This window comes from Sciurus carolinensis, chromosome 1 (genome assembly GCF_902686445.1).
Source record: "Sciurus carolinensis chromosome 1, mSciCar1.2, whole genome shotgun sequence".
Classification (NCBI taxonomy): Eukaryota; Metazoa; Chordata; class Mammalia; order Rodentia; family Sciuridae; genus Sciurus; species Sciurus carolinensis.
In genome coordinates this window covers 206,876,821-206,903,460 of record NC_062213.1, presented here as the reverse complement: position 1 = coordinate 206,903,460, position 26,640 = coordinate 206,876,821, and the positions used below count along the sequence as shown (strand labels likewise).

Genomic DNA, 26,640 nt, shown 5'->3' with positions numbered 1-26,640 from the left:
TGCCTGCCCTCATCAGCCCCTGTCCTGCTGGGGCCTGTCATCTGCACAGGTGTCCACTCAAGTGCCCACTCTGACTGCAGGCTCATTTTCCTCCCAGCCCTTCGCCTGTCCTGGCAGCCCACCATCCTGCATCCTCTGTCTGCCCCCACCTTGCTGGCCTGAGTCCATCACTGCCTGAAATTCCTCTCCCACCGCCCCACGGGGAGGCCGCTCCTCTGACGGGGCTGGGTGCTGCGGGGAAGCTGGCACGGCCACCCAGGTGGACATGGCAGGCCACCTCTCCAAGCCACACTTGGCTCGGCCCAGCTCCGGGGCCCTGTCTTAGGAGTCCACACCGTGGGCCTCCTGCCCGACCCCACCCACCGTGCTCACCGGCCCGCTTTCCTTAGGACCTGGGCTGGGGACGCCCCCTCTCCCTAGCACCAGCCAGGGGGCCTCTGCTTGGACAAGTGTTGGGGCCCCTGCTGGAGGGTCTCCCCTCCAGAGACGATGGTGGGCTGCGCTCTGCAGCAGGGAGGCTGGTGGGGAGCAGGGCGCTGCCTGGGGCGGTGGGGCCAGACCCCGCCTGCCTGCGCCCACCCCCGCTCTTTGCTCCCTTGGTGGCTGCCGGTGCTGAGGAGCCCTGGCAGCTGCAGTGGGCTCTGCGTGTCCCACACTGGGGACGCCCTTGGATCCCAGTGCTTTTTCTTTGCATCGAATGCAACTGGTTCCACAGCCATCTCCACTTCACAGGAGAGAACAGAGGCTCAGAATGGGCATGGCACCTGCCCAAGGTCACACAGCTGGAGAGCATCCGAGGTGGTCTTGTGGACAGAGGGAAGAGGGGCCTGGTACATGGAAAAGGCAGGACTGAGCTGCGGGGCAGGAAAGGGTGGGGCGGGTGCCATGTGTCCCAGCATGACCCCAGCATGTGGGTGGGGAGGTGGGGGTGGAGGAAGTCCTGGGCAGGCCAGCAGAGGACAGGGTGTCCCCAGATGTCCGGATGCAGGTAGGGCCTCCGAGCGCCGGTGAGAAAAGAGAAGTGGGGAGGGGCTTTGCAGGCGGGGTGCGTGGTGGGCTGTGCAGGTGGCTGGGCAGGAGGGGAGGCGCGAGCTCCACCAGCCCCGTTGCCGTCCCCCTGGGCCCGCAGGGCACCGCCGTGCACACACATGGTTGGAAGAGAGACGCGGGACACACTCTCTGCAAGGCCGTGGGGTCCCCCGTGGGAGAGGCTGCGTGCTTGGTTTGGCCACACGCGAGCGCCTCTGCCAAGGTAGCGGGTCTGTGGCAGCACCTCCCGCGGGTCCTCAGACTGGGCTTGGTCCAGGAGGCTTGTCCACCATCGTCTCTGCCCAGAAGTGTGGGAAGCCCTGGTGGCCGGGAGCCGGCCTCACACGGGTACCAAGCCAACTGTTTTGTGGCACAGAACTGCGGGCCCACCTCTGCGTTCTCCTGGCACCAGAGGCAGGCCACAGATGAGGCCGGGATCCCGCCAGCTCCACTCCCGTCCCCCTGGCGACGGGCCGTGGCCCAGGAGCGGAGCGGGAGCTTAATCGGGCGCCCCAGCTGTTTTCATATTTCACATGGTGCACCCTGTCCGGGAGGGGTGGCTAAATTTGTCTTCCATCATCTGCGCTTGGCTCCCCTGGACCAGGGGAGAGGGCAGCAGGGGCCACCGTGGGCTCCCAGGAGGCTCGCCTGCTGCCGGAGGCAGTTCTGGCAGCCCTGCCGAAGGTGCTGGTCCCCCATACACTCAGGGAACAGGGACGGAGTCCACCACATGGCCGGGGCCTTGGACAGGAGGAGCAGGCAAAGGTGGCCGCTTCCCGGGCACTGAGGAAGACGACGGTCATTCCAAATGGGGGACCCTGGCCCTGGCCCACCAGGTGAGAGCAGCCCCTCTCCTGGGGTGGGGGAGCCAGGCTCCGGCACAGGAGCCCGGGGGGGTGGGGGCTCCGGCCCTCCTGCTGGAACGTGGCTGTGCCACCACGGGAAGCACCTCGGTTTCAAGGGAGGCCCAGCTTCGTCCCCCAGTGACAGCCGCCCGGACCCTCTGCACAGGCAGGGGCTCTTCTGGGGCCTTTTGTATGTCCCCTTGAGAAAAGGCCACAGAGCAACTGAAGTGGGCCCAGCTGGGGTCCCTCCAGAGATGGCCTCGGGTTTATTTGCTATTTCAGATTTCAATGCGACTTGGTTTAGTGAAATAAAGGGTAGGCTTCATGTGGGAAGGGAGCCGCAGAATGACCACTAAGAGCTGCTTAGAGATGGGGTCCTTCAGTGATGGCCCAGGCAGGGTGGAGGCCGCCGGAGCCTCCCCACCTCAGGGCCCTGCACAGAGGAGGCCTCTGCCCTCCTTTCCTCACCCTGAAAGGCTGGTGCTTCGGATTTCTAGGGGCAGGAGGTGTGCGGACTGGGGCTCTGCCTCTCCTGTGCTCAGGCAAATGCGGGCAGCCCTGCCTCCATTCTACAGAAGGAGGTAGGCACCCAGAGCCCCAGGACGGAGCCTAGCAGGCGGAGGAGGGGATGTCCCCGTGGCTGGGCCCTCTTCCAGACTGGACTCAGCTGGTGGTCATGGGGTGTAGTTTGTCAGAGGTGACAGGATGGCCCCCAGTCCTGTCTGACTCAGGCTTCCTATGTGGGCCGCATGGCAGGTGGCACCAATGTGCCAGGGGATAAGGGACACGATGGGGCACTGAGATGCAGTAAGCAAAGGTCGCGTCCTGATGGGGCAGGCCCTGGCCCGGCCCGGCCCGGGAGGACACAGATACAGGGAGGAGATGTGTGGGGACAGGACAGGGACAGATGAGGGGACGTTGGGGACAGGGAAGGTGGTCCAGGAGTGTGGAGGGAGAGGCCGGAGGAGAGGGGCAGGGTGAGGAAGTGGAAGTGCCAGGGCCCTGCCAAGCGCAGCCGATTCTCACTCCTGGTGCAGAGGGGCCCTGTGGGGCTGGGTGAGGCCCTTGGCAGACCTGGGTGCGTCTGGAGTCCCAGCCAGGGCCCTGGGTCACTTAGACAAGTCCCTGGGGCCTCTGATGTCTGCTTGCTCATCCCTGAGCTGAGCAACCTCTCGGGGCCCGGGTGAGCAGAGGGCTGACCAGCACGGTAGAAGCAGTGGCCGCGGCCCCTCGTCTCCACCGTGGCCTGGAATTTCCGCCAAGGCAGCAGCTGCCCGGGGCCTGCAGGGTGTTGAGCAGCACCCCTCTGCCTCCGGCGGAGGCTGGGAGCACATGCCCCCACCCAGCCGTGACAACGGAAGCAAACGCTCCCCAGGGGAGCCGAATGCTAAGCTGAGAGTCACCTGGATGAGACCCAGAGGACTCGGGAGTCCAAACCAGAGTCGCCAGGCTTTCTTCTAACCCGAGAGCTTGGGCCAGCTCTCTGGGGGCCACAGGTTCTTCTCCAACCCGGCACGGGCTCTGGTGTCTGGAGGCCCCGCGGGGCCCCACGGGGGTCATGAGTCCCTCCCTGTTGTAACCCCGCATCACAAATGCTCTGCAGAATTCCCTGGGGTGCAGTGGGTTGGGCAGCCCCTGCAGCAGAGGATCCCCAGGGCTGAGATCTGGGCTTGGCACAGAGTCCTTAGTGGTTCCTCTTGGTCCTGGTTCCACAGGAACCGGCCGTAGACCTGGAGTGCAGGTCACCTTGCAGACCAGCGAGCGACTTCTCTGGGGCCTTGAGGGACGCTGAGGCAGGACTGGGGCAGGGTCAGAGGGGCGCCACTGCCAGTGTGCACCTACAGCGTGTGACCTGGACACTGCATGGACAGGCACACACCACGACCACCCTTCTCTGTCAGGGCCCTGACCTGAAGGCCCAGGAGGGCCAGGGCATCATGGGAGCTGCCAGCAGTTCCTCGGCATCCTTTAAGTCATTCGGGCAGGTCTCTGGACCCTCTCGTGCCAATGAGGAACCTGAGTGGATTCTCCCAGTGGAGGCTGGTGGACAGAGGAATGCCCTTTGTGGCAGGGTCGGCTTGCTCAGCGCAGGTTCCTGGGCCCTGCTGCAGACCCCGCAGCAGGCAGGGTGTCCTAGAGTGTACATTATGACCTGCGCCCTGACCCCTGAAGTCACACACACCTGAAGCCAGAAGCCCCTGCCCAGTCCCTGGCCTGTAGGAAGCCCCTTCCAGCCCCAGGCGGGCCTGGCTCCATGGTACCTGCAGATGCTCCTGGTGGTGGCAGCAGAGGCCCATGCTGAAGGCCTGCAGCACAGCGGTGGGATCCGGGACCTGCAGGGAAGGGGCAGACCAGCCTCCTGCAGCTGGTGAGTGAGGATCCCGGGCTGCAGAGCAGGGAGCAGGGGGCGCCGGTGGGAAGGGGGTGTGGCCTAAGTGCAGGAGGAAGTTAAGATGGTCCATCAGAAGACACAGCCCGCGTCCCGCCAGGCCCAGACTCACAGGTAGGCTCCCGAGCAGAGCCCAGGGGCCCTGGGGAAGGGGCCACACTTCCCTCCCACACCACCCTGGGCAGGTGTGAGGGGCGCCAGCGGCCAGACTCAGGCTCTGATGCTCCTGCCTCCCTGACCTTAGTGTTGGGGGTAGGTTGTTCCCCGGCAGACAAGTCAGGAAGCAAGGGGACACTGGGCAAGGATGCCAGGCATGGCCTCCCTGAGGCAGTGGTGGCCTCCGAGCCCAGACCTGGAGGCTGAGAAGGGTCTTTGAGGACCCAGGTGCCGACTTGGTGCTGGGGGCAGGCAGGTGCCCACTCTGCAGGTGGGCCTGAGGAGCCTGGGAGGACCAGCCTGGGAGGTGTGTGCAGTGACCACAGTGAGGAGCCTGGGGTTTGATCCTCAGCACGAGAGGTGCCCGGTGGGGGCTGTAGGCAAGGAGGGGACGTGGTCTGATGTCCCAGAAGCGGAGGTGGATGCTGGGCCTGCCGAAGCTGTGCATGTGGGGGAGTCTTGGCTTTGGGGGTAGGTCCGGGAGGGGGCTGCGGGACCGTCTGCTGAGCCTCTTGGGGCATGGTGACCCAGAGAGACCCTGCCCAGCCCTCCTCCACGCCGGGCCCCCAGGGACTCCATGTGGCTTAGGTTCTGAGTGTGGGGCACCTGCTGCTTTCCAGTGTGGGCTGAGCAGCTCCGTCTGCCCCGCCAGGTAGCGTGGGTTCAAGGCAGGGGATGAGGCCCCCGGTGCTCCCGTGCTTCCCCAGAGGCCAGCTGCTTGCCTCGGGTCAGTGCGGGGTCTCAGCATGGAAGGTGCAGGCGCAGGTCAAGGCTGCAGACCCCGATCTGCTCCCAGGCTCTTGCTCCTCTTGCCCAGGCTGTCCCATGGGAGGTGACCAGAGGGCTGTGGGTGTGCAGCCTGAACTGGAGGCTGCCCGCTAGCTCCTGTCCCCGTTAGCGGGCAGTGAGAATGTGGACGGGGCTCTGGGAGGTGGACGTCCTTTCCAGCTGGCCCAGGACGTGTGCTCGGAAGGTGCTGGCCATGCTGCTCCTCTCGTATACTGCCCCCAGGTTCTTTAAAACAAGTTGAATTTTGTATTGAGAAAAAATTCACCTAATATTCATGTTCAGTGTGTTCGCACGCTCTCCGCGATGCCCAGCCACCTCCTCGGTGCAGTCCCAGCACGCTGCGGCCACCCAGAAGGAAGCCCTGTCCCCATTCCTCGTTCCTGTTGCCTCCTCTGCCGCCCACTGGCACGCGGCTCAGCCTGTCTCCACCGACTGCCGCGTGGGCAGGTTTCACGGAGATGGCTCGCCCGCCGTGTGGCCCTGTGGCCCACTTCCTTCTCTGGGCACCAGTTTCTCGAGGTTCATGCCCTTGTGGAGACCTGGGTCCGTCCACTCCCCTGCAGGTGGAGTAGGGCTCTCTTATCATTTGGCTCAAGTGAACGAAGTTGCCGTGGAAGCTCTGGAGGGTTTGCGCCTATTTACCACGTGAGCTTAGCCAAGTTCCTCTGCACAGCGGACAGTCTGTCTGCAAATCTGAGGGGGCGGGACCAAGCGGCTTCTGTGGGCGAGAATTTCCAGGCTTCCTCTTGGACCTGAGGCGTTCAGCTCGGCCCAGCCGCCATCTCCCCACTCACAGGTGGGGTGCCTACCTCCTGTGCCAATAGCCTCCCGGACAGAGGCTACTCACCCAGAAAGAACGAGCCCCGGGGTCCCCCTGGGGGCGGGCCTCCACCCATCCTCCCTGCCGTTTGACCAACCGCTTGTCAAAGCCCCGTGGCCACGCGGTGGTGGAGGCGCCCATTCTCCCTCTCACATCTGCGTGACCTCTGGCCAGCACGGAGCCTCCCTCAGCCTGTCTGGGTGCTTCGAGTCTGCGGGAGGGCAGTTCGTCTTAGCATCCTCACTCCCTACTAAGCCTCAGCCCTCAGGCCTCCCCTGGCCCCTGCCAAGTCAGTCCTCTGTGGTGGCCTCCTGTCCTGTGCCACTTCTCTGGGGACCGGAGGCCTGGCACGCGTCAGCCTCAGAAGCAAGCCGCAGGCCTCTGTCAGCACCCGCCTGCCTGGGGACAGACAAAAGCCACAGATTGTGGCCCATGCCCTCTGGCCCTGCCAGCCGTGGGCAGGTCTGGGCCTGTCAGTGTGGGCACTGGGGCGTGGCAAGTTGATTCCCACGGACCCAGGAGGCTGGCCCAGGGGAGGCGAGCCCTGGCCTGGGTGGGGGCCAGCAGGGTGTCCTGGGTCTCTGCCCCTCTAACACACTGCAGGACAAGGGCTCGCTGCTGTGCCTGGCCAGGTCACTGCCACCTCTCCTGGGTGGCCAGGGCCACTACAGGGGAGCAGAGCTGGTTGCAGACACTTTCTGGAGAGGCCACTGTGAAGACAAAGGCCAGAGGATCTGGGATGGGGGTCAGGGCACCCCAATCCCTGGGCATCTCCTTTGACAAGACCACCCACTCAGAGGGGGCCTCAGGTCCAGGCAGTCTCGGTCCTGGCCTTGACAGGCTCCCACGTGGGGTGCAGGTTTGGCCTCCAGATCTCAGGGAAGGACACCAGCTCAGAGCTGAGAGGCCATCTGAGCCCCACAGCAACATGGGCACAGAGACGTGCAGGCCTGGCTGGACTCCAGCCTCGGGTGTCCCTGCACGTGCTCTTAACCAAGAGGGCTGGTCTGAGCTGTGCCCAGGTCCTGGGCATCAGAGGCCCCCCGTGGCTGGAACCCCAACCCTGCCCAGCCCTGGAGCAGCACTGGTAGTAACGACACCTGTCACTCATGCAGGCTGCCTGCACCCTGGGCCCTGTGAGGGGTTAGACTCATCTCCCAAAGGCCCCGAACAGCCCGAATGGGGTGCTGCTGCTCCCCCACTTCCTGGGTGGCGGCTCAGAGGAGCAGCTGCCTGCCCAGGGCACCCCAGCCAGCTGTGAATCAGGGTCTGTCCGGCCCCTGCTACCCTGGCCTCTGTGTCCCTCTCTGGTCAGGGGGCCTGATGACTGGAGAGAGGAGGGGTGGTGGAGGCCAGGCACAGGCGGGAGGGCCCCTGGCCGGAGCTGGGGACTCGTGTGCCGTCACCTCCAGAGGAGGCCAGCGTTTCCAGAGTGCTCACTTGTCCTTTCCTCCCTCCAGAGTGAGCTGCCCTCAGTGGCCGGCGTGGGGCCGATGGCCCAGTCCACCTCCACCCCCGCTGACGAGGGAGCCACCTTCGAGCACCTCTGGAGCTCCCTGTGAGTATGTCTGGGGCCTGCGCTGCCTTGGGCTAGCCTCGGCCTCGCTCATCGACTGGCTTGGGACAGGCCTGGGTGAGAGGGTAGGCAAGGGGACAGGGCCCATGTGTGACCCGCCTCCCGGGCACTCACCACCCCCACGGGCAGGCAGGCACTGGGCACACTAGGGACTTGGCGCCCCTGGGGCAGAAGACTGAGCCCCGCCAGGAGGAGAGGTGGGCTAGCCTTGCAGCCTGGGGTCGGTGCTTGGCTGAATGCTGATGGCCTGTTCCCCTCTCTGCGGCCCAGGGAGCCAGACAGCACCTACTTTGACCTTCCACAGTCGAGTCGGGGGAGTGAGGAGGCTGGCGTCGGCACAGAGCCCAGCATGGACGTCTTCCACCTGCCGGGCATGACCGCCTCCGTCATGGTGAGTGGGCCCGTTCTCTGCAGAGGCCTGGATGTGGGGCAGTAAATGTGGCCTGGCCTGTTGGGGGCCTGGAAGAAGCAGGAAGCAGGCCCTCGGGGACAAACCCTGTGGCCAAGACCCTTCAAATTACGAAGCAGGAAATCTATTGGCTGATGTAGCTGTCAGTCCAGAGGTAGGAATGCATTCAGTGCTGGCTGGATCCAGAGGTAGGAAGGGCTTCAGGCATGGCTGGGTCCAGATGTACCACCTCTGCCTCCCTCTCTACTTGCCCTGCTTTTTCCTGGTAGACTTCGTTCTTCAGTGGCCTCTCTTCTCATAGTGAAGGATGCCAGTCTCCTCCAGAATCTCCTGTCCTTGTGAAGAGGGAACTCTTCTTGTCCCACAGTCCAGCAGGCTGCCTCTCATTGATCTGAATGTGGTCAATGCCTGACTCTGAGACTTCCCTGTGCCTCTAATTGACTTGGTCCCCTGTCCCCATCCCTGTCCTCTGGACCACATAAGGATGGGGCTCCCTATGGAGAGGGATCCTGAGCAAGACTGAGAAGTCATTTCCACAAAAGGGGCTCTCCCTAGCTCGCAGGGAGTCGGGGAGGAGGTGCCCCTAGTACCTCGGGACTCCATGCCAGGAGCTCATTTTGTTGAGAGACAGGCCATGGTGGCTAGCCTGTTGGGTCCCTGCCTCTCCCCAACCACCATCACTAGGCCTGTGCCTGTGCCTCTAATTGACTTGGAGGAGGTGGAGGCAAGATGGGAGGCACAGGGGTGTAAAGACCCCTGGCCCTGGGTGGCCCTTGAGCCCCGTTGTCCCTGCACCTTCCCCCACTAGACCCCTAGGTGCTGGACGGAAGTAGGGATGAGTCCCAGGGGGCTCGTGGAGGAACCTGCCAAGAGAGGGAGGGAAGGCAGAGCCCACTGAGCAGAGGGTCCATGGCAGCAAGGGTCCCCGGGCAGGGCCTCGCCGCCCTAGCTCCCGGCAGACGGACCTGAGAGCTGGAGCAGGCAGCTGGGGAGGTCAGGAGGGGGCAGGCCTGGCCCCCTTTGCCCTAACGTCCCTTTTAGAAGTTGGCGGCCTCCTCCCTGCCCTGCTCTGGCCCCCTGGGGAAGAGACAGTGGCAGGAGGCAGCTCAGGGAGCAGAGCGGGTGGCAGCAGGGCACCGTGGCACCAGGGGCACCAGGGAAGGCTCCCCCTGAGCCGTCCAGCCCTGGGGCAGGTGGCGAGCCCAACTTCATTCCTCTGAGGAGCTGGTACCCGACTCTGGCTTCCCAGAGCAGCAGCTTGCCAGCACTCCGCACCCACTTGACAGGTGAGGAAGCTGAGGCAGATGCTGGGAAGGGCAGGCCTGAATTCCGCCCGTAGTGTTGCCCCCACCAGGGTGACAGGGAGTCTGTCCTCTCTGCAGCTCCCTTGCCCGTCGGCTGCTCCTTGGAGATCAGGGTCCTGATTCCTCCCTGGACAGATCCCCCACCTGGACATTGGTGTCCTCTAGTCCTGGAGAGTCTCCAGAGACGTTTATCTCAGTAGTTCCAGAAGTTTCCACCCCCACCCCCAGCCACTCGGACGACCCCCTAGAGGGCAGAGGGCCTCTGAGACCCCACAGGCCCGCCCCTGGGGAGGACTAGGCTCAGGGAGGCCAAGGGACAGTTCTAGGCCCCTGTGGGTGGGATGTGCACCCGCCCCGGCCCCAGGATGCCCGGTGCTGAGCGCTTGGGGCTGGGTGTTCGCGAGCCGTCACCTGCTGGGGCATGCTGCTCCCCCCGGGGTAACGAGGGCGGGCCCTGCACCTCCACAAACAAGGGGCCCTCTCTGTCAGGCAGCGACATGCTCACAGTGAAAGCCATGTATGAAATTCCTGGGTGCAGCTCGGTTCCCGGAGGTGGGGATTCCCTGGAACCAGGGTCGGCCGGGCCAGGCCCCGACTCTGCAGGCCTCGTCCTGACCGGCTGCCTGTTCCCCCAGAGCACTTGACAGCTGGCCATGCCCCAGCCCTCCTGCAGCCTCATGTGCAAAAGAGGAGGCTCAGAGCCACGCAACCACCGCTGACCACGGGCGTCTGCCAGAGGGTGGCTTCCCTGCCGCAGGGCCCGAGGCTGCAGCGGGCACTGAAGCTGGCCTCGGGGAGAGCGTGGGCAGTGGAGATGAGGTGGTCAGAGTTCGATCTCATGGAACACCTGGTTAAATCTTCCCAGCCTCGCACGGCTAGAGGGGAGATGGACACCAACAGCCCTCGCAGGAAGCTGCCGGGAGCCGGGCATGCTGGCAGTGTGCTCCCGGTCATCCCGCCGTGGCCACTTGGGAGCAGGCTGCAGAGCCCCAGGCCGGTCTGAAGTGCGTCTTGTGGGAGTGGTTCTCAGATGCAGGGGGTCCCTCGGTGCTGCCGGGCAGTGCTCCAGGGCCTGCGGCTCCAAGTCCTGGCCTGTGGGAAGCGGCAGGAGGGTGCAGCCGTCGAGCACGGGCACCGTCTCCAGAGCAGCTGCTGGCAGAGGGTGGCCCAGCCCGGCCATGCTGTCCAGGTGTCAGTGGAACTCCTGAGCTGCTGTGTTCAGCTGGGCTGAAGTCCACTGGCTGAGGTCAGTGACTCTAAGGGGCTCTGGAAGGTCTGACCAACACTCCCGGGGGTTCCCTCTCCCTGCCAAGGAGCGGGGCGCACACATGCTCCCATGGGATCTGATGAGGTGTCACTCAACCACACAGAGCAAACACGGGCTCCAAATCCATGACCCCTAGTAGCCGGCTATCAGGGTGGTGGGTCGTTTAAAAATCCCACGATGGGCGTGCATCTTTCGAGTCCAGCCATGCCCCTGGGAGCATGCTAGGCTGCTGAGGGCTGGGGACATGGGCCCACTCAGCACTGAGGCTGGTGGGGTGGGGGCTCGTGAGTGCAGTCCCTGGGGACTGTGCTGCCTTGAATTTCTGATCCTAGTCCTACCTGCAAGCCTCGCCCAGGCCCAGCCTTGGATCAGTGGGAGCTTCCGGCATCTGAGGGTTCCAGAGCTCCCAGCAACCCTGACTCTGCTCAGAGCAAGCCTCAGCTACCCTGCCCTTGGTGCTGATGGCTGTCCCCAACTGGGGGGATCTTGCAGCCCAGGGGACATGGCTTAAACCAGCATGATCCTTGAGCGCATGGGACACCCACCTTCTGGGTGGCCCTTCCATGTGGGGGATCTGGAGCAGGCAGAGTGGCTCCCCGCTGCACAAAATGTTCCGAGTTGGATCTGCCATTTGCAGGGCAGGAGGCTGACCAACCTGCCCCTTGGTGCCCTTCGCACTGCCTTAGCTGCTGGCAGAGCCTGGCAGAGCAGGTGGGTCCAAGGGCCACGTCTGAGTCTGTATCTTGCTTGTGAGGTTGCAGGGTGGGCGCAGGGCCCAGAGTGGGAGGACGTGGGGATGAACAAGCCTCCCAGTGCCGGGTGCTGGTCACCCAGTCCTGTGTTGGGGGAAGTCCAGGCCTCAGCTTCTGGTCACCTCCTGCCACACTGGCCCAGTGGAAGAAGCTGGGTTAGGCAGTCAGTGGAAACAGAGTGGACAGGAGCAGCTGGACCCCATTGGACCTTGGAGGAGACCACAGTGGAAGGCAGGCCAGAAGGTCTCTGTGGTCACATGATTAAGCCTGGAGTCCCAGGGTGTGGGGGACTCTGAAGCCAGAGTTCCTGGGTTCAGAACCCACCCTTGCCTTCCAGGCTGGGCGACTCTTGGGGTTTTAACCTTTCCGGGCCTTGGTGTCCCTGTCTGTGAACAGGGCTACTGAGCGGTTCTAAGTCCTCTGGGGCTGAGGACAGTAGATGGAGTGTGGCCTGCAGGGAGGGTGTGACGCACACCAGGCTGATCAGGAGGCCTGTGTTAGGAGCCTCAGAACAGTTTCGCAGAGGAGAGTCTGGGCCCCAGAGCCCTGACCCTCACCCTCCTCGGCTCTTGCTGCTGGAACTCCTTGCCCTCCGTGTGGCCTTCAGTGCTGGTCGTCTCTGCAGACCCCAGGAGGCTCACGGGGTCCTCCCTGTAAGACAGAGCCCTGTCCTGCAGGAGGAGAGAAGCCTCCCACGGCTGGGGGAGGGTGGGGAGCCCAGGCCAAGGACTCGGTGAGCAGTGGCCAAGACGGGCTCAGCCCTGACCCAGAGCCCCTGCGTGCCCTGCAAGGGGGGAGGTCTGCCCTCAGGGTGAGGCGCTTCCTGGTCACACAAGGCCTTCCTGGGAGGGCCTTGCAGAGGACAAAGCCCCGAATCGTGAGCACCAGCAGGGCGGACGCAAGCTCCACCATGATCTCCACCTGTGCCGGCGTCACTGGGCCTGAGCTTGGGGCGAATCTCTTCCCGAGAGCGGCAGGTGCGGGGCCAGCGCCTCCTCCAGGCCCCGAGGCTGTGCCTGCCCCGCCTCTGTGCCCCTTCCCGCCTCTCCTGGCACCTTTCTCTGGTGACAGCTGTGGTGGGCAGGTGGGCCACGGGGAGGAGGGGCACCAGGGGGGAGGGTGCTGCAGTGGGCAGGGGATGTGCCTGGGCCCACAGGGACAAACACCCAAGCTGGCACCTGTGGACACTCCTGGAGGCCAGGAGACCCCAGAGGTCATGGGCAGCAGTTCCCAGCTTGGGGAGTGGAGAAGGGGGCGCGTGATCCCCAGGTGACCCCAGAGGTCATGGGCAGCAGTTCCCAGCTTGGGGAGTGGAGAAGGGGGCGCGTGATCCCCAGGTGACCCCAGAGGTCATGGGCAGCAGTTCCCAGCTTGGGGAGTGGAGAAGGGGGCGCATGATCCCCAGGGGCACAGCCCTGGGAGTGGGCAGGCGGGGAAGGAGGCTCCTTCTTCCCGGAGTGTCTGCAGCAGAGAAAGGGCAGGTGGGTGCAGGCGCAGGGACAGCTCTGAGCTCTACTCCAGCCCTTCGCCTGCACCCGTGAGCCCTCCAGGAAGTGTTTGGTGGCAAGGGACCTTGGGGTGTGCAGAACAAACTCCGGCTAGCCCCCCTGCCCCAGCCCTCAGCCTCCCAGAGCCACAGGCCCCTCAGGTGGGGGTAGGGCACAGCCCCAGCCTGGCAGGCACGGCGTGTGACGTACTCCACCCTGCCCCTCCAGCACAGCCCCTCCAGTGTGTGTGGTGCTGTGGGGGACGATGCAGGGTAGAGGACCCTCCGTCCCTGCTGCACGGGAGCTGGGGACACGGTCAGTGGGGTGGAGCCTGCTGTGAGTCAGACACAAAAGAGCAGGTGCTGAGGGACCCTGGGAGCACCTGGGGTCCAGAGGAGGCGGCCAGGCTGTGCAGGGAGGGGCCCTCTTTCTAGGGATGGGGGCCCAGCCCCGCTGACCCAGTCCGCCTGAGCCTTGGGGAACATCATGGGAAGAGGTGCTCTGAGCAGAGGCCAGCGGTGCTTGCACGGGGCTGCAGAGTGGGGCGTGTGTGCTCCAGCTCCTGCGCGGTCTCTGGGCCCCTCGGGCTCTGCTGGAGGCTGCCTCCGCCTTCCCCGCGGGGGCTCCCTTTGCTCTCACCTTGGGGAGTTTGTAAGAGTGGCCAGGCCAGAGGACAGGCCCTGCCCAGGGAGGAGACTGCCACTTGCACCAGGACTTCCTGCTGGGCCCTGCAGACCCGTGTGGGTCTCCCGGAGACGTCCTCCCTGAGTGCTTGTCCCACAAACCAAGCCTCGCTTTTCTCTGTCTTCTGGACCTGCCCGTGAGGCGCTCCCAGCTGCTGGCGTCAAGGGTGCAGCTGGCCTCTCTCGGCCCTTCTGTGGACCCTAGAGCCTGGAGCGGGGTCTCAGCCCAGCCCCGGCAGGGCCCCTCCTGGGTGCCATCCTTTGTCCTGCAGCCCAGTGTACCAGCAGGCGGGGCGAGTCCTCGGGCCCCTTGGGTGACCACAGGCCCTGCCCCGCTCTGCCCAAGCCCAGCTGTTGCCAGCTCTCCGGGGAGCTGAAGGTGGTTTGGGATTCCACAGGAAAGTTCGGAAGAGAAGCTGCAGCTCTCACCGTGGGCCTGGAGCCGCCGTCCTTCGGGCAGGCTGAGTGTCCCTTTGTGTGCCATGAGGCTTCGTGTCATGGACACCCTGCAGGGCAGATCCAGGCCCCTCTGTGGAGGGAGGCCTTGCACAGAGATGGTTAAAATGGAATGGAGACAGACATCAGAGAGAGAGAGGCCGTCCTGCTCAGGGCCCTGGGGCTGCTGCCGCAAGCCCCTCGCTGTGCTGAGAGCCACGTGGCGGTGATGGGGACCCAGAGGTCCCTCTGGCTCTTCTTTTGTGGTAGTGGCCAGGTCCCTGCTTCCTGGAGCTGGCAAGGGTGACAAGACGGCATCTGCCAGGTGGGGCTCTGGGTTCTCTGACGTCACCTTTCACCGTGTGAGTGTGCCATTCCTGTCCCCTGGTTCCCTGGAGGTTCAGAGACAAAAACCTCCCCATGTGCTTCTCTTCAGTACAGCCTTGAGGTGATTCCCATGGACCCCAGCTCCCGGGGCAGGAGGGAGTTTTGCTTGCCTGGGCCGCCACGCCTGGCGGCAACATCTCTCTCCTGGGGTGGCCCAGCCTTGGCTACCAAGGTCTCAAGGGCCAGGGCTCGCCCCTTGTGCTTGGGGACAGAGACTGCTTGCGGGGTAAGGACTGTGGCCCCCAGAGCCTCCTGTGGGCGGGGCTCCGAGGGAGCAGGTGGGGCATACTCTGGAGCTGGCCACTGACCCTGCGTGCCTGCCCGCTCCCCCCGCGCGGCCTCCTTGGTGCGGTCCAACATCACTGGGCAAGCTGAGACCTGCCCCGGCGCTGATGCATAGTCATGAGGAATAAAGGGGTGGGCCGTGGTTTTGTTGTTGGATGCAGCAGTTGACAGAACTACGGGAGAGGGGAAAAGCCAACATGCCAACAGACGGCCCACATGTTCCGGAGCATCCCTGGCTCCTGCCTCCCTAGCCACGGTCCCCCCGCCCAGCGGCCGCTGCTCTGCCCCTTCCCTCCCTGGCCACCCAGACCCATGCCTCGCCCCGTGGCACCCCGGCTCCCCGGCGTGTGCAGTTTCGCGAGCGCTGACCATGCTGTACGTCGGTGACCCCATGAGGCACCTCACCACGGTAGGTGTGAGAGACGCCCGTCACTGGTGCGTTGGGAGCCGGCTCCGTCCTTCCGGGGGGCGCGTGCAGGTTTTGCCATGGTGCAGGTTCAGAGGGGTCTTCTTGCGATTATCTTCCGGGTCGGGTGCCTGCTGCCAATTGGGGTGACCAGAAGCAAGAAGAGAGGCATTGAGGGGGCTGGAGGCAGGACCTGGGCTGGAGGTGGACCGACTTGGGAGCCGCCTGTCCATCCTGAGGTGGCTCTGAGAGTCAGTGGCCACTGGCTGGGCAGAGGCTGGGCCAGTCCGACCAAGGCAGGTTTGGGGCTTGTGTCTCTGCTGTGGGCTGTCCCTGCCACCAGGGGCTCAGCACACTTGGAGGTCACCTTGCTGCCAGCCTTGGTGTGAAGCTGTCCCCCCACCCTGAGCCCAGGCCCAAGGGCATCCTCACCTGGGATGAGGATGTTTATTTGAGCAGGGGCTGCTCTCCGTGTGGGCGTGGGCTCAGAGGCCAGGACCTGCCTTGTGTAGCCGAGGCTTCCTACTGCCCCCTCAGGCTGGGGTGCCAGCCAGGCAGAGGGAGAGAAGGGACTGCAGCCTGTTCTTGGCCCCCAGGTCTGAGCCCCGGGGGCTGGGCCCTGGGGACCTGGGCTCATTTCCAGACGAGCCTGGTCCCTAGGCTCAGGCAGGCTCCAGGCTGCTAATTGAGCAGGCAGAGGGCTGGGTGCAGCTGCTCCGCGCAGAAGCCCAGGGAGTGGGGCTGCTGGTACAAGCGCCAAGAGGGGGACCAGCATCGGGCAGAGAGTCGGCGGGCGGTTGGACAGAGCGCATGTGTCCTCAGGTCTGCTGGCCCAGGACAGGAGCTGTTGGTGCAGAATCACACAGATCTGGGGTCAGGGAGTCTAGAGAGCCGCTCCGCCAGACGGTGTGGCCAGAGCTGCGTGTGCACGCGTCCGTGTGTCTGTGTAAGCGTGCACGCCAGCGGACGCCTGCGGTTCAGATGTACGTGCATGTAAGCGTGGCGTGGCAGTGCGTGTGGCTGTGTGTGAGTGTGTGCCAGGCATGGACCTGGTGCATGTGCAGGCGAGAACGAGGTGTGTTGCCAGGGGTGTGCGTGTGCCTGTGCTGTAGGTGTGTCGGGTGTGTGGCGCGTGTGCAGGTGTGCTTGTGTGACTCGGCATGTGGGTTACGTTGCGTAGTGACGGTGGTTGTGCATTGTGTGTCAGGGGTGTGTGTGCCTGTGGTTGTGTCCCCCAACAAGAGTGGCAGTGTGTGTGTGTGTGGCCTGTTGGCCCAGAAGGCGGAAGACGGCCTGACCTGGGCAGTGGCTCCATGCACTCGGGTCTGGAGGCCCCTGGCTTCTGCATGTCCGGCCCCCACTTTGTATCTGAACCCAGTGAGGAGGGGGTGTCCCCTAGCCCTCTGCCACCCACCCACACGTTTTGCTGGAAACAGCCCCTGGGGGTAGCGTCACTCTGACCACAGACAGTGCAGCTGGCCCTGGCTGGCCAGCTGATAAGCCTAGGGACTTGGGGACTCGGTGCCCCCTTTTCCCTCTGATGGAGTGGGCATTGCCCTGCGGGGAGGACGGCACCGAGGCTGAGCGGTTGCACGGCGTCTTTCCTGGTAGGTGGTGGGAGGTAGAGACCCGCTGTCCTGGCACGAGCCCCTCTGGAGCCACTGGCGTCCACCTGCTGCCGCCCCCTGCCCTGGGGTCCAGCAGTGGCCACCTGCATGCTCTGCTTCTTCGAGGCTGAGGACAGCTGTGGCTTGCTCCTTCATGCACACCTCACTCTGCAGCGAGGGTCCGTGGAGCACGTCTGACGCACAGGCCAAGTGCCAAGGGCAGGGGCAGCAGAGCCCGGAACCACTCTGGGCCCTGACTGCCCCACCCCTAGGCGTGTGGGGCTCAGCAGGGTCATCCTAATCTGGGCGGGAGACTCCGTTTCCGTTTCTGTGTCGGAGAGAGTATGTATGACCTGTCGCACTGTGTGAAGGACCACACTGGGAATCCGTTCTGCCCACGTGTTACACCAGATGAACCAGTAGGACTAGAGTGGGGACTTCGCCCCGGCCGTCGGCCTTTGTCATCGCGGGGTCCAGGGCAATGGCCACACAGGAGCCCCAGCAAGTTTGCCTTGGGAAGAAGTGACTCGCAGGCTGCTGTTGGAGTCCTGGCTGGATGTCCTGCCCAGGGCAGCCCCGTGTGGCTGGGCTCAGGTGTGGGCTCTCTCTGGTGCCCACTGGCTGTGTCACTGATGACCTTTGCTGAGTGTTTCCTGAGTGGAAGGGCTCAACCCCGAAGCCTGCTCTGCTGGTGCTGAGCCGTGGGGTCACTGTGGTGGCCGCTGGCTGGTGCTGGTGCCAGCTGCGTGTGTCTGGGGGCAGGTACAGAGAAGCCCTGCTCCCGGGGCCTTCCTCCCGCCGCCTCTGCTGCTCTGGGTTTGCTCTCCGCCTTCCTATCTGGCATGAGGACTGGAGAGTCCCTGGTGGCTCTGGCTAAGTGATACTACACCCTGAGTCTGCAGCTCCTTACTGCTGACCTCACTCACTGGCCCCGGGGCAGGGGGCCTGTGGGATGTGGGTATGGCGGGTGCTGAGCCCCGCTCACAGTGCAGGACAGAGCTCGGTGCTGTGCATGTGGGTTCCTAGACAAGATGAGCAACGGAGACCCTGTAGTAGGCTCTGTCCCCAGTGCCTGGGACTCTCCACTTCTTCCCAGATTCCTGGTTCACCAGTCACCCTCACTGGCCCCGCCTGGGCTTCAGCATCCTGAGAGATAGATGGGGTGGCTCAGGGAACCCCGGCTCTTCTGCACCTTCTGTGTTTCTGCTGCAGAATGATCGCTGTGGCCGCCGTGAGCCAGCGGGGCCTGACTCCCTCCGCTCTCAGCCCTCGGGCACAGGGGTGTCCGTAGTGTGAATGTCAGGTTCCCCGTGGCGGGGAGCACAGCGTGGGATCTGCGGTGTGTGTGGGAGAGGGCGTTCCCGGGCTCCTGTGGAACACACAGCCTCTGGGCAGGCCCCAGGGACGGTCCAGCTGGGAAAGCTACCCAGGGCAACAAGAATAGTTAAGAGGCACCTGTTGTGTGCAAGGGGCTGTGCAGCAGAGGAGGTTCCAGAAGGACCAGGTGCAGTGTGAGAACAGACCACAGGAGGGCAGGGCTGAAGCGGGGCACCCTGGCTGGCAGGGTGGGTGCAGGCGGGGGATTGCAGACACCCCGTGTGGGGCCGGCAGGACGAGCTGGCAGGCAGGACAGCGTGTGGGTGACCCCCAGGACTGAGATGGCAAAGCAGGGACCCTGAGCCCCACCTGACTGCTGCCTGTGCCGCACCCCGGGCCACCACAAATGGACAGGTGGGAGAGGACAGGACAGTGTGGGGCTTCTGAAGCCGACGAGCTACCTGGGAAGTGAGCACCCCGTGGCTGGTGCAGGGGCACTGGAGGAAGGAGTGGCCTGGGACAGAGAGTGAAGGGACCTGCAGAGGGAGGGCAGGAGAGGACTGCAGGAGAAGGTCGAGGTTTCACCTGCAGCCCTGCCGTGGTGGCTGGAAGGGCCACAGAGGGCTCAGCGGGAGGTGGGCATGGAGCCTGGGCCTCACCGGCTGCAGGAGACACTCAGATGTGGGTGCTCGGTGGGCAGGAGGGTGTGGAGATGACTGCGTGGAGCCACTGGGAGGGAAGCAGGTGGGAGCAGAGCTGTGGGAGGGGACGGGGAGGGGCGGCCCCCGAGCCAGGAGAGGGTGTCACCGAGACCCAGGACCAGGGGCTGCTGGGGCAGTGCTGAGAGGGGGGCACAGCCAGATCAGCAGAGGGGCGCTGGGCCACAGGGAGATGGCTGGGACCCTGCTGGGCCTGATCCAGCCCTGAGCCCCAGCCCACGTGCAGGGCACACTCGGTCCCTGCCACCCGCGGCCCGTGCAGTTTCTGGCCCCCATGGGCTCCCTCGGGATGCCAGCCCGGGGGACCTGAACTCCCTGAACCCACACTGGGCTCGTCTTCCACACAGGCGGCCTTGCCTGGTCTCAGCCAGCAGGAAGTCCAGAGCAGATCTGACCGCCACATCTCTCTTACGCAGCCTCCAGGCCACACGCTGCCCACCCCCAGCTCAGACACCAGAGCCGGGACTTGGCCATCGCCGTCTGTCCTCAATTCCAGGGCCCACAGGACCTGGTCCGCGTCTGTCCACAGACCCGAGGCGGCTCACTCTAAGCTCCTGTCTGGCTGTCCCCGGCAGTCCAGGTGTACCTGCCATCGGCTCTCCCCCGGCCACAGGCCCTGATGCCCCGGCCTGGGGACCACCAGAGGTCTCCAGTTCCTGAGGCAGGTGCTTCCTGTGGCCACAGCTTTGCGTCCCAGAGCCCTGCCCTGCCTGGACACCTGCCCCTGCCTCTTGCCTGCAGGCTCCTCGCCCAGGGGCACTTTACCATGGAGCTACACCCCGTCCTTTTCCTTTTTATTTTGAGTCAGGGTTTTGTTCAGTTGCTGAGGCTGGTCTCAAACTCATGATCCTTCTGCCTCAGCCTCCTGAGTTGCTGGGATGACAGACGTGTGCCTCGGTGGTCCCTCACCTCCGTGCCCCTGCTGACTTGCTCACTGCCTCTGTGCAGGACGCAGGAGCTCTGGCCACCTCTGCCTCCTGCCTGTGGGAAGGCCCCAGGGATGCGTTGATGACACAAAGGACCTGGGAAGGGGGTGGCCTGAGTCCCAGTGCCCGGGTAGGAGCCTCTCTACTCCAGGGCTCATTAGCTGTGGAGTACGCACGCAAAGCTGGGCTGGGAGGACCCATGTCTCTGACTCGGGCCTCTGTCCTCAGCCTCCATGGCCCGTCCCGGCTCCTGGGCTGCCTGCTCCTCCTCTTTGGTTCCTGGCCTAGAGGTCACCTTCCCACTGCAGCCCATTGCTGGTGGCCCACCCGTGGTTGCCTCCCCTTGCTGGGCCCTGCCTGGCATAGTTCACCTTCCCGGTTCAGCCGCTCATTCCAGGTACCCACTGACCTGAGCCTGGGAGGGGCCGCCTGGGCGTGTCCAGCTGGTGCAGGCAGGACCTGAAGGAGGAACAGACAGGCGGATAGGGCAGGGGGCATGCGCGGACCCAGGGAGTGGGGGACAGAGGGAGAGGAGCCAGCAGCAGCCACGCCTCCCGTGGCCCACCTTCCCGGAAGCCCACCTGTGCCCAGGGTGAAGGGCTGGTGTCTATGTGGTTAGAGAGAGTCCCACGGGACACCTGCCCATCATGGGCAGTGCTGCAGAGCTCGGGGTGGGGTGCAGCCTGGAGTCCCCACGGAGACTTAGTGTGATGCTCCGGGCTCAGGCTGGCCGCGCAGGTGGAGACAGGGTGGGGCACTGGCCTGGGTCCTGGGGTGGGTCCTGCAGACACTCACCCAGCGGCCGGGCGGACTTCTGGGGACACGTTGCGGGCGCGAGGTGTGGGAAGTTCCACGTGGTCTTCACAGGGCTGGCCCGGTCCTGCTGGCGGAGGGCAGGGGTGCTGTGCGCATGCTTTCAGGGAGCAGCCGTTCCCCCCAAGCGCAAGCCGCGTCTTGTTGGCATTTCCATCTGTTTAATCACAGGCTCTGGAGAGACTGTGGGAAACACCGGCGGGATGGAGGTCTCTCCGAGAGGGATGGCTTGTCTCCTGCGGGGCCAGGCTGGTGTCAGTCACTCACCCCGGGGTGAGGCTGGGCCCAGGTTCAGACATGCCCACGAGAAGAGCAGGGAGTCTGAAGAGTGTGCTCCTCCTGAAAGAGCCCTCTGCGGCTGGGCCTGGCGCTCTGCGAGCAGGGGCGCTGAGTCCCCATCCCTCCGGTGTGGGGTCAGAGCAGAGCCCGCCCCGGTGGCAGGGAGGCCCAACGAGGGCAGGCTCCGGGCAGACGCTTCAGGCCAGAGCCCTGTCCAGCTGCCGCCTCTGCAAACACTGTCTGGGCCCCCCTGCCCCACGCCACGGCTGAAGGTGGATGAACTGACTCGGTGCCATGGCTGCTGCCCCAGGTGTGGGGCAGAACCAGCCGGGGCTACAGGCTAGAGGCCAGTGAGGACTGGACAGAGCCAGGGTGGGGGCTTGTGCCAGGACATGGCACTGGGGCCTGTGACTGGTCCCTGAAGGACCAGCTTAGTGTCCAGGGCTACAGCAGGTCCTTCCTCACTCCAACCCAGGTCCTAACTGTGCCCCTGTGAGGAAGCCCTGGTGGACCCCGGTCACCCTGCTTTCCACAGGGACGGGGACACACATGCAGGCTATGGTAAAACCGGGGCTCAGACCCACGTCTCCCGATCTCCACCTGGGGTGGGCGCTTGCCCACCAGAGGGAAGGTGCCTGCCGGGTAACGGAGGACAGATCTGTGCCCTCTGGTCTTGACTCTCAGCGGTTAGGGGTCAGGGCACAGGGCGGGCAGAGGGAGCTGGGAGGCCAGGGCACAGGGCGGGCAGAGGGAGCTGGGAGGCCAGGGCACAGGACGGGCAGAGGGAGCTGGGAGGCCAGGCCGGTTTGCAGGTGGAAGGCCACTGGGTGAGAAGGGAGCGAGGTGGGACCCGCACGAGGGACCCTTCAGGAGAGAGGGAGGGGGAGGAGGGGGTGGGGTGGAGGGAGGGGAGGGGGAGCCTGGGACCGCTCACCACCCCCTGTGGAGGTCGCGGGGGGATTTGTGAGGTGGCTTTGGGGCTCTCTGCATCCTTGCGAGGGCTTTGGACATGTTCTCCCTCTGCTCCTTCGGGAGCCTGGGGAACGGGAAGGCAAGTGAGAGCAAAGCCGCTGCACAGCCTCCCTTTCTAGGGGCCCAGGGCTCCCTGATGTGATCCTCGTGGGCTTGACAGCTTGCAATGGAGAAGAGCTGGGGACCCGGCGGGCCGGGAAGCAGCCGTCGGCCCAGATGTGGCTTGGGAGTGCAGCTTGTGTTGTGGAGAAAAGATGCTGAGGGGTGTGAGGTCCTGCACACAGCAGCCAAGCGGTCCAGGGCCTTGCCGGGGGTTTCAAATCCAGAAACGAACTTGACTTTTAGTTCCTTCTGTCTGCAGAGACCTTAAAGCTTCTGCAGGGAGAACCCTCTCAGAAACGCACCTGCTCTGCCAGGGTCTGTGCCCCCTGTGATGGGCAGGGAGGGCACGGGAGCCTACTGTGTGCCATGCATTGGACCCAGGGCCTTGCACAAGCGAGGCAACTACTCTGCCACTGAGCCACACTCAGCCCTTTTTACTTTGTTTGGAGACAGGGTCTTGCTAAGTTGCTGAGGCTGGCCTGGAACTCAGGATTCTCCTGCCTCGGCCCCCTAGTAGCTGGGATGACAGGTGTGTACCACTGCACCTGGCTGCTCTCAGGTCCTTACTTATAATGATTTATGCCACTATCACAGAAGCCCTAGATAACGGACACTACCCCATCTCAGCTGGATGCAACTGAGGCATCCAGCAGAGAGGTCAAGTGAAGACCCAGCGTCTGGTGGAGGATATGACTGTGCATACGTGTGCGTTACCCCGAGAAGCAGGAGAGGAACCCCAGGAGTCCTGGGAGGACTGGACAGCATGGGGACCTTGGGGCCATGGGACGGGCTTGGTCCACAGCAGATTGCAGCTGTTTCAAATGGGCACATCTTGCGGGAGGCGCGAGGGAACTGAGGGAGGTGCTTGCCCTACTTGCAGCGTTCCGCTGCAACTGACCTGCGTCCCGACCCTGGGGACCTCTGAGTCTCAGGCTGTGGTTGCGGGAACATCTTCGGCACCTGCTGTGGCCATTTCCACCAGAGGCTCCTGAAGGGCAGGCAGGGGGCACTGCTGCCTGCTCTCTGGGTCCGTGTGGGAGTCTCAGGGTCTGTTTCATTCCACAAGTGCTGCTGAGCACTAGTTCCTTGCCAGGTGCCAGCAGTGCCAGGATGCACTGGGGAGCAAAGGGGCCCACCCTGCCCGAGAGGCCACCTCCCAGGGGTCTGTTCTTGAGATGGCCTGCTCACCCCCTGGAGCCCTGCACTGCACATAGCTATAGCCCCGAGTGAGGAGGGCAACCCAGGCCTGCCCCTCCGCAGAACTGCCCAGTTTAGCTGACAAAGGGTGGATGGATCCAGCATCGGAGCTTCAGGCTCCCCGCAACTCCCCTCTGCTCCCAGGCAGGCCAGGCCAGGGGGCAGGAGGGACCCTTGGCTGCCCTCCTGGAGTTCCCCATTCCTGTGTGGCTCTGTTCCCCGTTCTCCTCTGTAGGACAACCTCACAGACACAGGGGATTAAAGGAGATGAGGTCCGGGAACCCAACTGAGACCCGAGAGTGGCCAAGGAGAGACAGCCTCCCCCATTTTGACGGACCCAGTGCAGAGGGGAGACCCCCAGGCTGGGGCTGAGGAATTTGCTGGGGAAAGTCTGACCTGCTTGGCAGAAGGCAGGCTCATAGGGCTACACCATGCTGCCTGTGCCCTAAGGGCCAGGTCTGAGCCCCAGGCCCCACCAGCCTCCTCCTCCTTGGGGAAGGCAGAGAGCCCAGGGTGACTGTGGAGCAAACAGATGAGGAGCCTAAGAAGCCGCATGGGGTGCTGCTGGTCCTGCAGAGGCCTAAGGGGCCCCTGGAAGGTCCTGTCCTCTCTAGGTGGGGCCTGTGGAAGACACGGGGACCCAGGAGGGGCCCCGCTTTCCCTAAGCCCTCACAGAGTTCTTGTCCCCTACCCTAGGCACTGGGGTCCCCAGCCAGGCCTGGTGCATCAGTGGCCTGCGCACTGCAGGGAAGTCCACCAGCTGCTGCCTGGCTCCTGCTGGCTCCTCGCGGCCTGCCTGGGTCTCGCCCAGGAGCCCTGTGAGCACATGTAGGCACATGTGGGCGCCGCCGGCTGGGCATGTCCTAATTAGCCCACTATCCTGGGAGTTCTTATTGAAAGCAAAACAAACCAAAAAAGCCCTAGTTTTGCCCGGGTTCCGCCCCACTGCCAAGAGCGTCTCGCCTGGGTTTCTGGGGCCTTTGGTTCTGGGGGACCTCTGGGCTTCTGTGATGGCCGGGTTGGGCCTCCCTGGCGAGGCTTCCGTTTCAGAGCTTGCCTGGAGTCAGGAGGGCCCAGGCTGAGCTCCGAGCATGCAGGACGTGCAGGCAGTTCGAGAAGGGTCTCTGGGGACACCTGGACCAGGGAAGGAAGGACCACCAGGAGGTGGACCAGGAGGAGGCCACCTCCACCTCCTAATCAGGGGGTCTCTGCCACCCAATGGGGACACAGTAGGCACAGTGGCCAGGCAGGGTGAGTGTGCCAGGGGTGTCCCTTTGATCATAGGAACTGGAGACTGGACAATCTTGTCTACTGGGCCAGCCCAATGCTCCTGGGAGTGGGGGTTTCAGAGGCCCCTGACAATGAAACGTCACGGAGCCTGGGGGTCTGCAGATCAGAGAGGCTGGAGAGAGGCGTGAGCCAGCCTCTGGGCAGCTCTGCTGAGGAGGCTGTCTGGGTGCCGATGGTCCGGGCTTGCCGTGGGCCAGAGGACACTTCTCAGTCTTGCAGAGCTCCGCCTGGCGGGCCTCCTGCTGGAAGGCTCTGGTTCCCTCCCGCAAGCTTCTCAGCGGAGATCCTATCAGTGCCTCTCCCCTTGGTTCAGTGACTAATTCCTTGGCGCTGTCCTCAGATCATGAAAGAATGTGGGCAAGTTAAAATATGAACCTCATTGTCATGGGTCTGCACGGGCTCCTGGCCCTGCTGGCCCGGGGTGTCCTAGTATCAGGGATGACAGGGCATGGAAGCCCACCCTCACCTGCAGAGAGGCAGACCTTCAGGGAGGCTGGGCTGGGCCCCTCTCTTAGGGAGCTCCCAGTGCAGGAGGGAGGAAGCCCAGCACCCAGCCAGCAGGGAAGACCCTTCCCAGAGGGCCAAGCTGGGGTGGAAGAGGCCGGCTCAAGTCCTGCTCCAGGGCGAGCTGTCCTGGCCCATCCGTGGAGATGCCCAGCTTAGCGCACCTCTGTCACCTCATTGCTTGCTCGCTCATTCTTCTACAAAAGGAGAATGGATCCTTCGCTGCTCCAGCAAACCTGAGAGCACAGTCCTCCTGTGCCAAGCAGCAGAGACAGCCTGCTCTGCACTGGGCACCAACGCTTTCCCCACCTCTGTTCCCTGAACAGCGCAGGGCAACACCTGTTGGCACAGAATTCGCGTCGTTAGTCGTACTTCTCGGGGCTGGGGAGATAGCTCAGTTGGTAGAGTGCTTGCCTTGTAAGCACAAGGCCCTGGGTTCTATCCCCAGCACCCCCCCCAAAAAAAAAAAACTAGTCTTACTTCTCTAGAGAAGATGGAAAGCCTGCAGTGTGTGCACAGGTTCTGTGCGACACAGACCATGTGGGTAAGGAGTCGAGCACACACAGGTGGTGTTTAGCGTCCCTGGAGTCCGGGGCCCAGTCCCCGCATGCAAAGGACGACCACCAGATGTGAGCCCAGGGGCACGTGCAGTTACTAGTGCCACGCTCAAAGGTGGATGTGATCCAATCATTTATTTACCCAAACGAGGATTGTTTCTGTGTGTAAATGTGGAATTTTGGATGAGGTGTCTGACTTTCCATGGCACAGAGTCTTGGGAATTGGGGCAGGTTTACACCTGCAGCTCAGCAGGATTCATCCTGGCCATTCCATATGCTGTGTCGGGTGGACCTTCTAGACAGTGTGGGTCCTCTTGCTCCCAGTCTAGTAGGGGACACACAAGCAACACCTTCCAGAGTGAGATGGGAGAGGACCAGGGGACCAGCTGGTGTTGCCAGGCCTGGCCATTTGGAGCAATGACCTCTGAGCTGAGGATTACCAGCGTGCCTTCTAGGAGCGCATGTGAAGCTGGAGTCACTCACCCTCGGTGGTACTGGCGAGGTGGGCAGGGTCTGTCCTGAGGGGACACTGTCCCATCAATGGAGGGGCCCCCAGGACTATGGCCAAGTCCTGCAGGCTGTTCCCATATGCTGGCAGGTTTGGCCAGAGCCTTGTGCCAAGACTTTCCCAGGAGAGCCCTGTGTGGCCACCCCTAAGGACAGGGTGTGGGTTGGACCAGGCGGTTGGGTGGCAGCTGGCCATCTTGGAGCCGGAGCACCCAAGGAAAGCCCCTTCCTTGCTTTATGGTGTTGCTGAGAGCCGTGACCTGCCCCTGTCCCCTCCCAGCCCCTCTCTCATCCCCTGACCACCTTCTTCCTCCTTCCACAGAGCTCTCCTTCTCCCGACTGCCTGGCATATTTCCAAGAGATGCAAGACTGCCCCTGTGTGCAGGACTTGGGACAAAACTCAGGACTGACAGGGGCCCTGGGGCCAAGGGCTTTTGTCGTGGGCTCCTGAGGACAGGTGCCTCCTGTGCAGGCTGTGCTGGAGGGACTTTGGGTCATTGAGCCCAACCCTCCTTGGAGAGAGGTGGACTGAGGTGCCAGGTGGACCCCCATGCCAGGCCCTGCTGGGAGACTCAGGAGCCCTGGATGGGCCCACACCCATCCATTGTCCAGGAACATGTTTTTTCCCCCAGTTTGGAGGAGGCAGGATGGTGGGAAGGGAGGCCTTTGGGGATGTTCCAAGGCCTCTCTGAAGAGAGGTACAGAGATAAGGGGACCCCCACTGGATCCCCGTTCATGGTCTCCACCATCCTTGTGTTCTCAAGCTCCCCTGCCTGGGCTGCTGGGTCCCCCAGGGCGAGTCACTTCTGCCCTCCAGGCCCAGCCTCCTGC

General features: G+C 63.8%; 1 protein-coding gene across 6 annotated transcripts in view; it reads left to right on the top strand.

The window, feature by feature from the left end:
* Window positions 1-26,640, top strand: part of Tp73 (tumor protein p73) — a 54,841-nt gene that overhangs the window by 3,051 nt on the left and 25,150 nt on the right. For 3 of the 6 annotated variants that reach the window (XR_007104745.1, XM_047523238.1, XM_047523232.1), the window contains exons 2-3: window positions 7,489-7,586; window positions 7,875-7,995. Coding sequence is in view for 5 of the 6 variants with exons in the window: in XM_047523238.1 (XP_047379194.1) it covers window positions 7,522-7,586; window positions 7,875-7,995 (186 nt within the window). In the remaining variant the exon portion in view is untranslated. Of the gene's footprint in view, window positions 1-1,801; window positions 1,866-7,488; window positions 7,587-7,874; window positions 7,996-14,795; window positions 15,023-26,640 lie in introns of those variants that run through there. The other 3 variants (XM_047523239.1, XM_047523236.1, XM_047523234.1) reach the window with 2 other exon arrangements.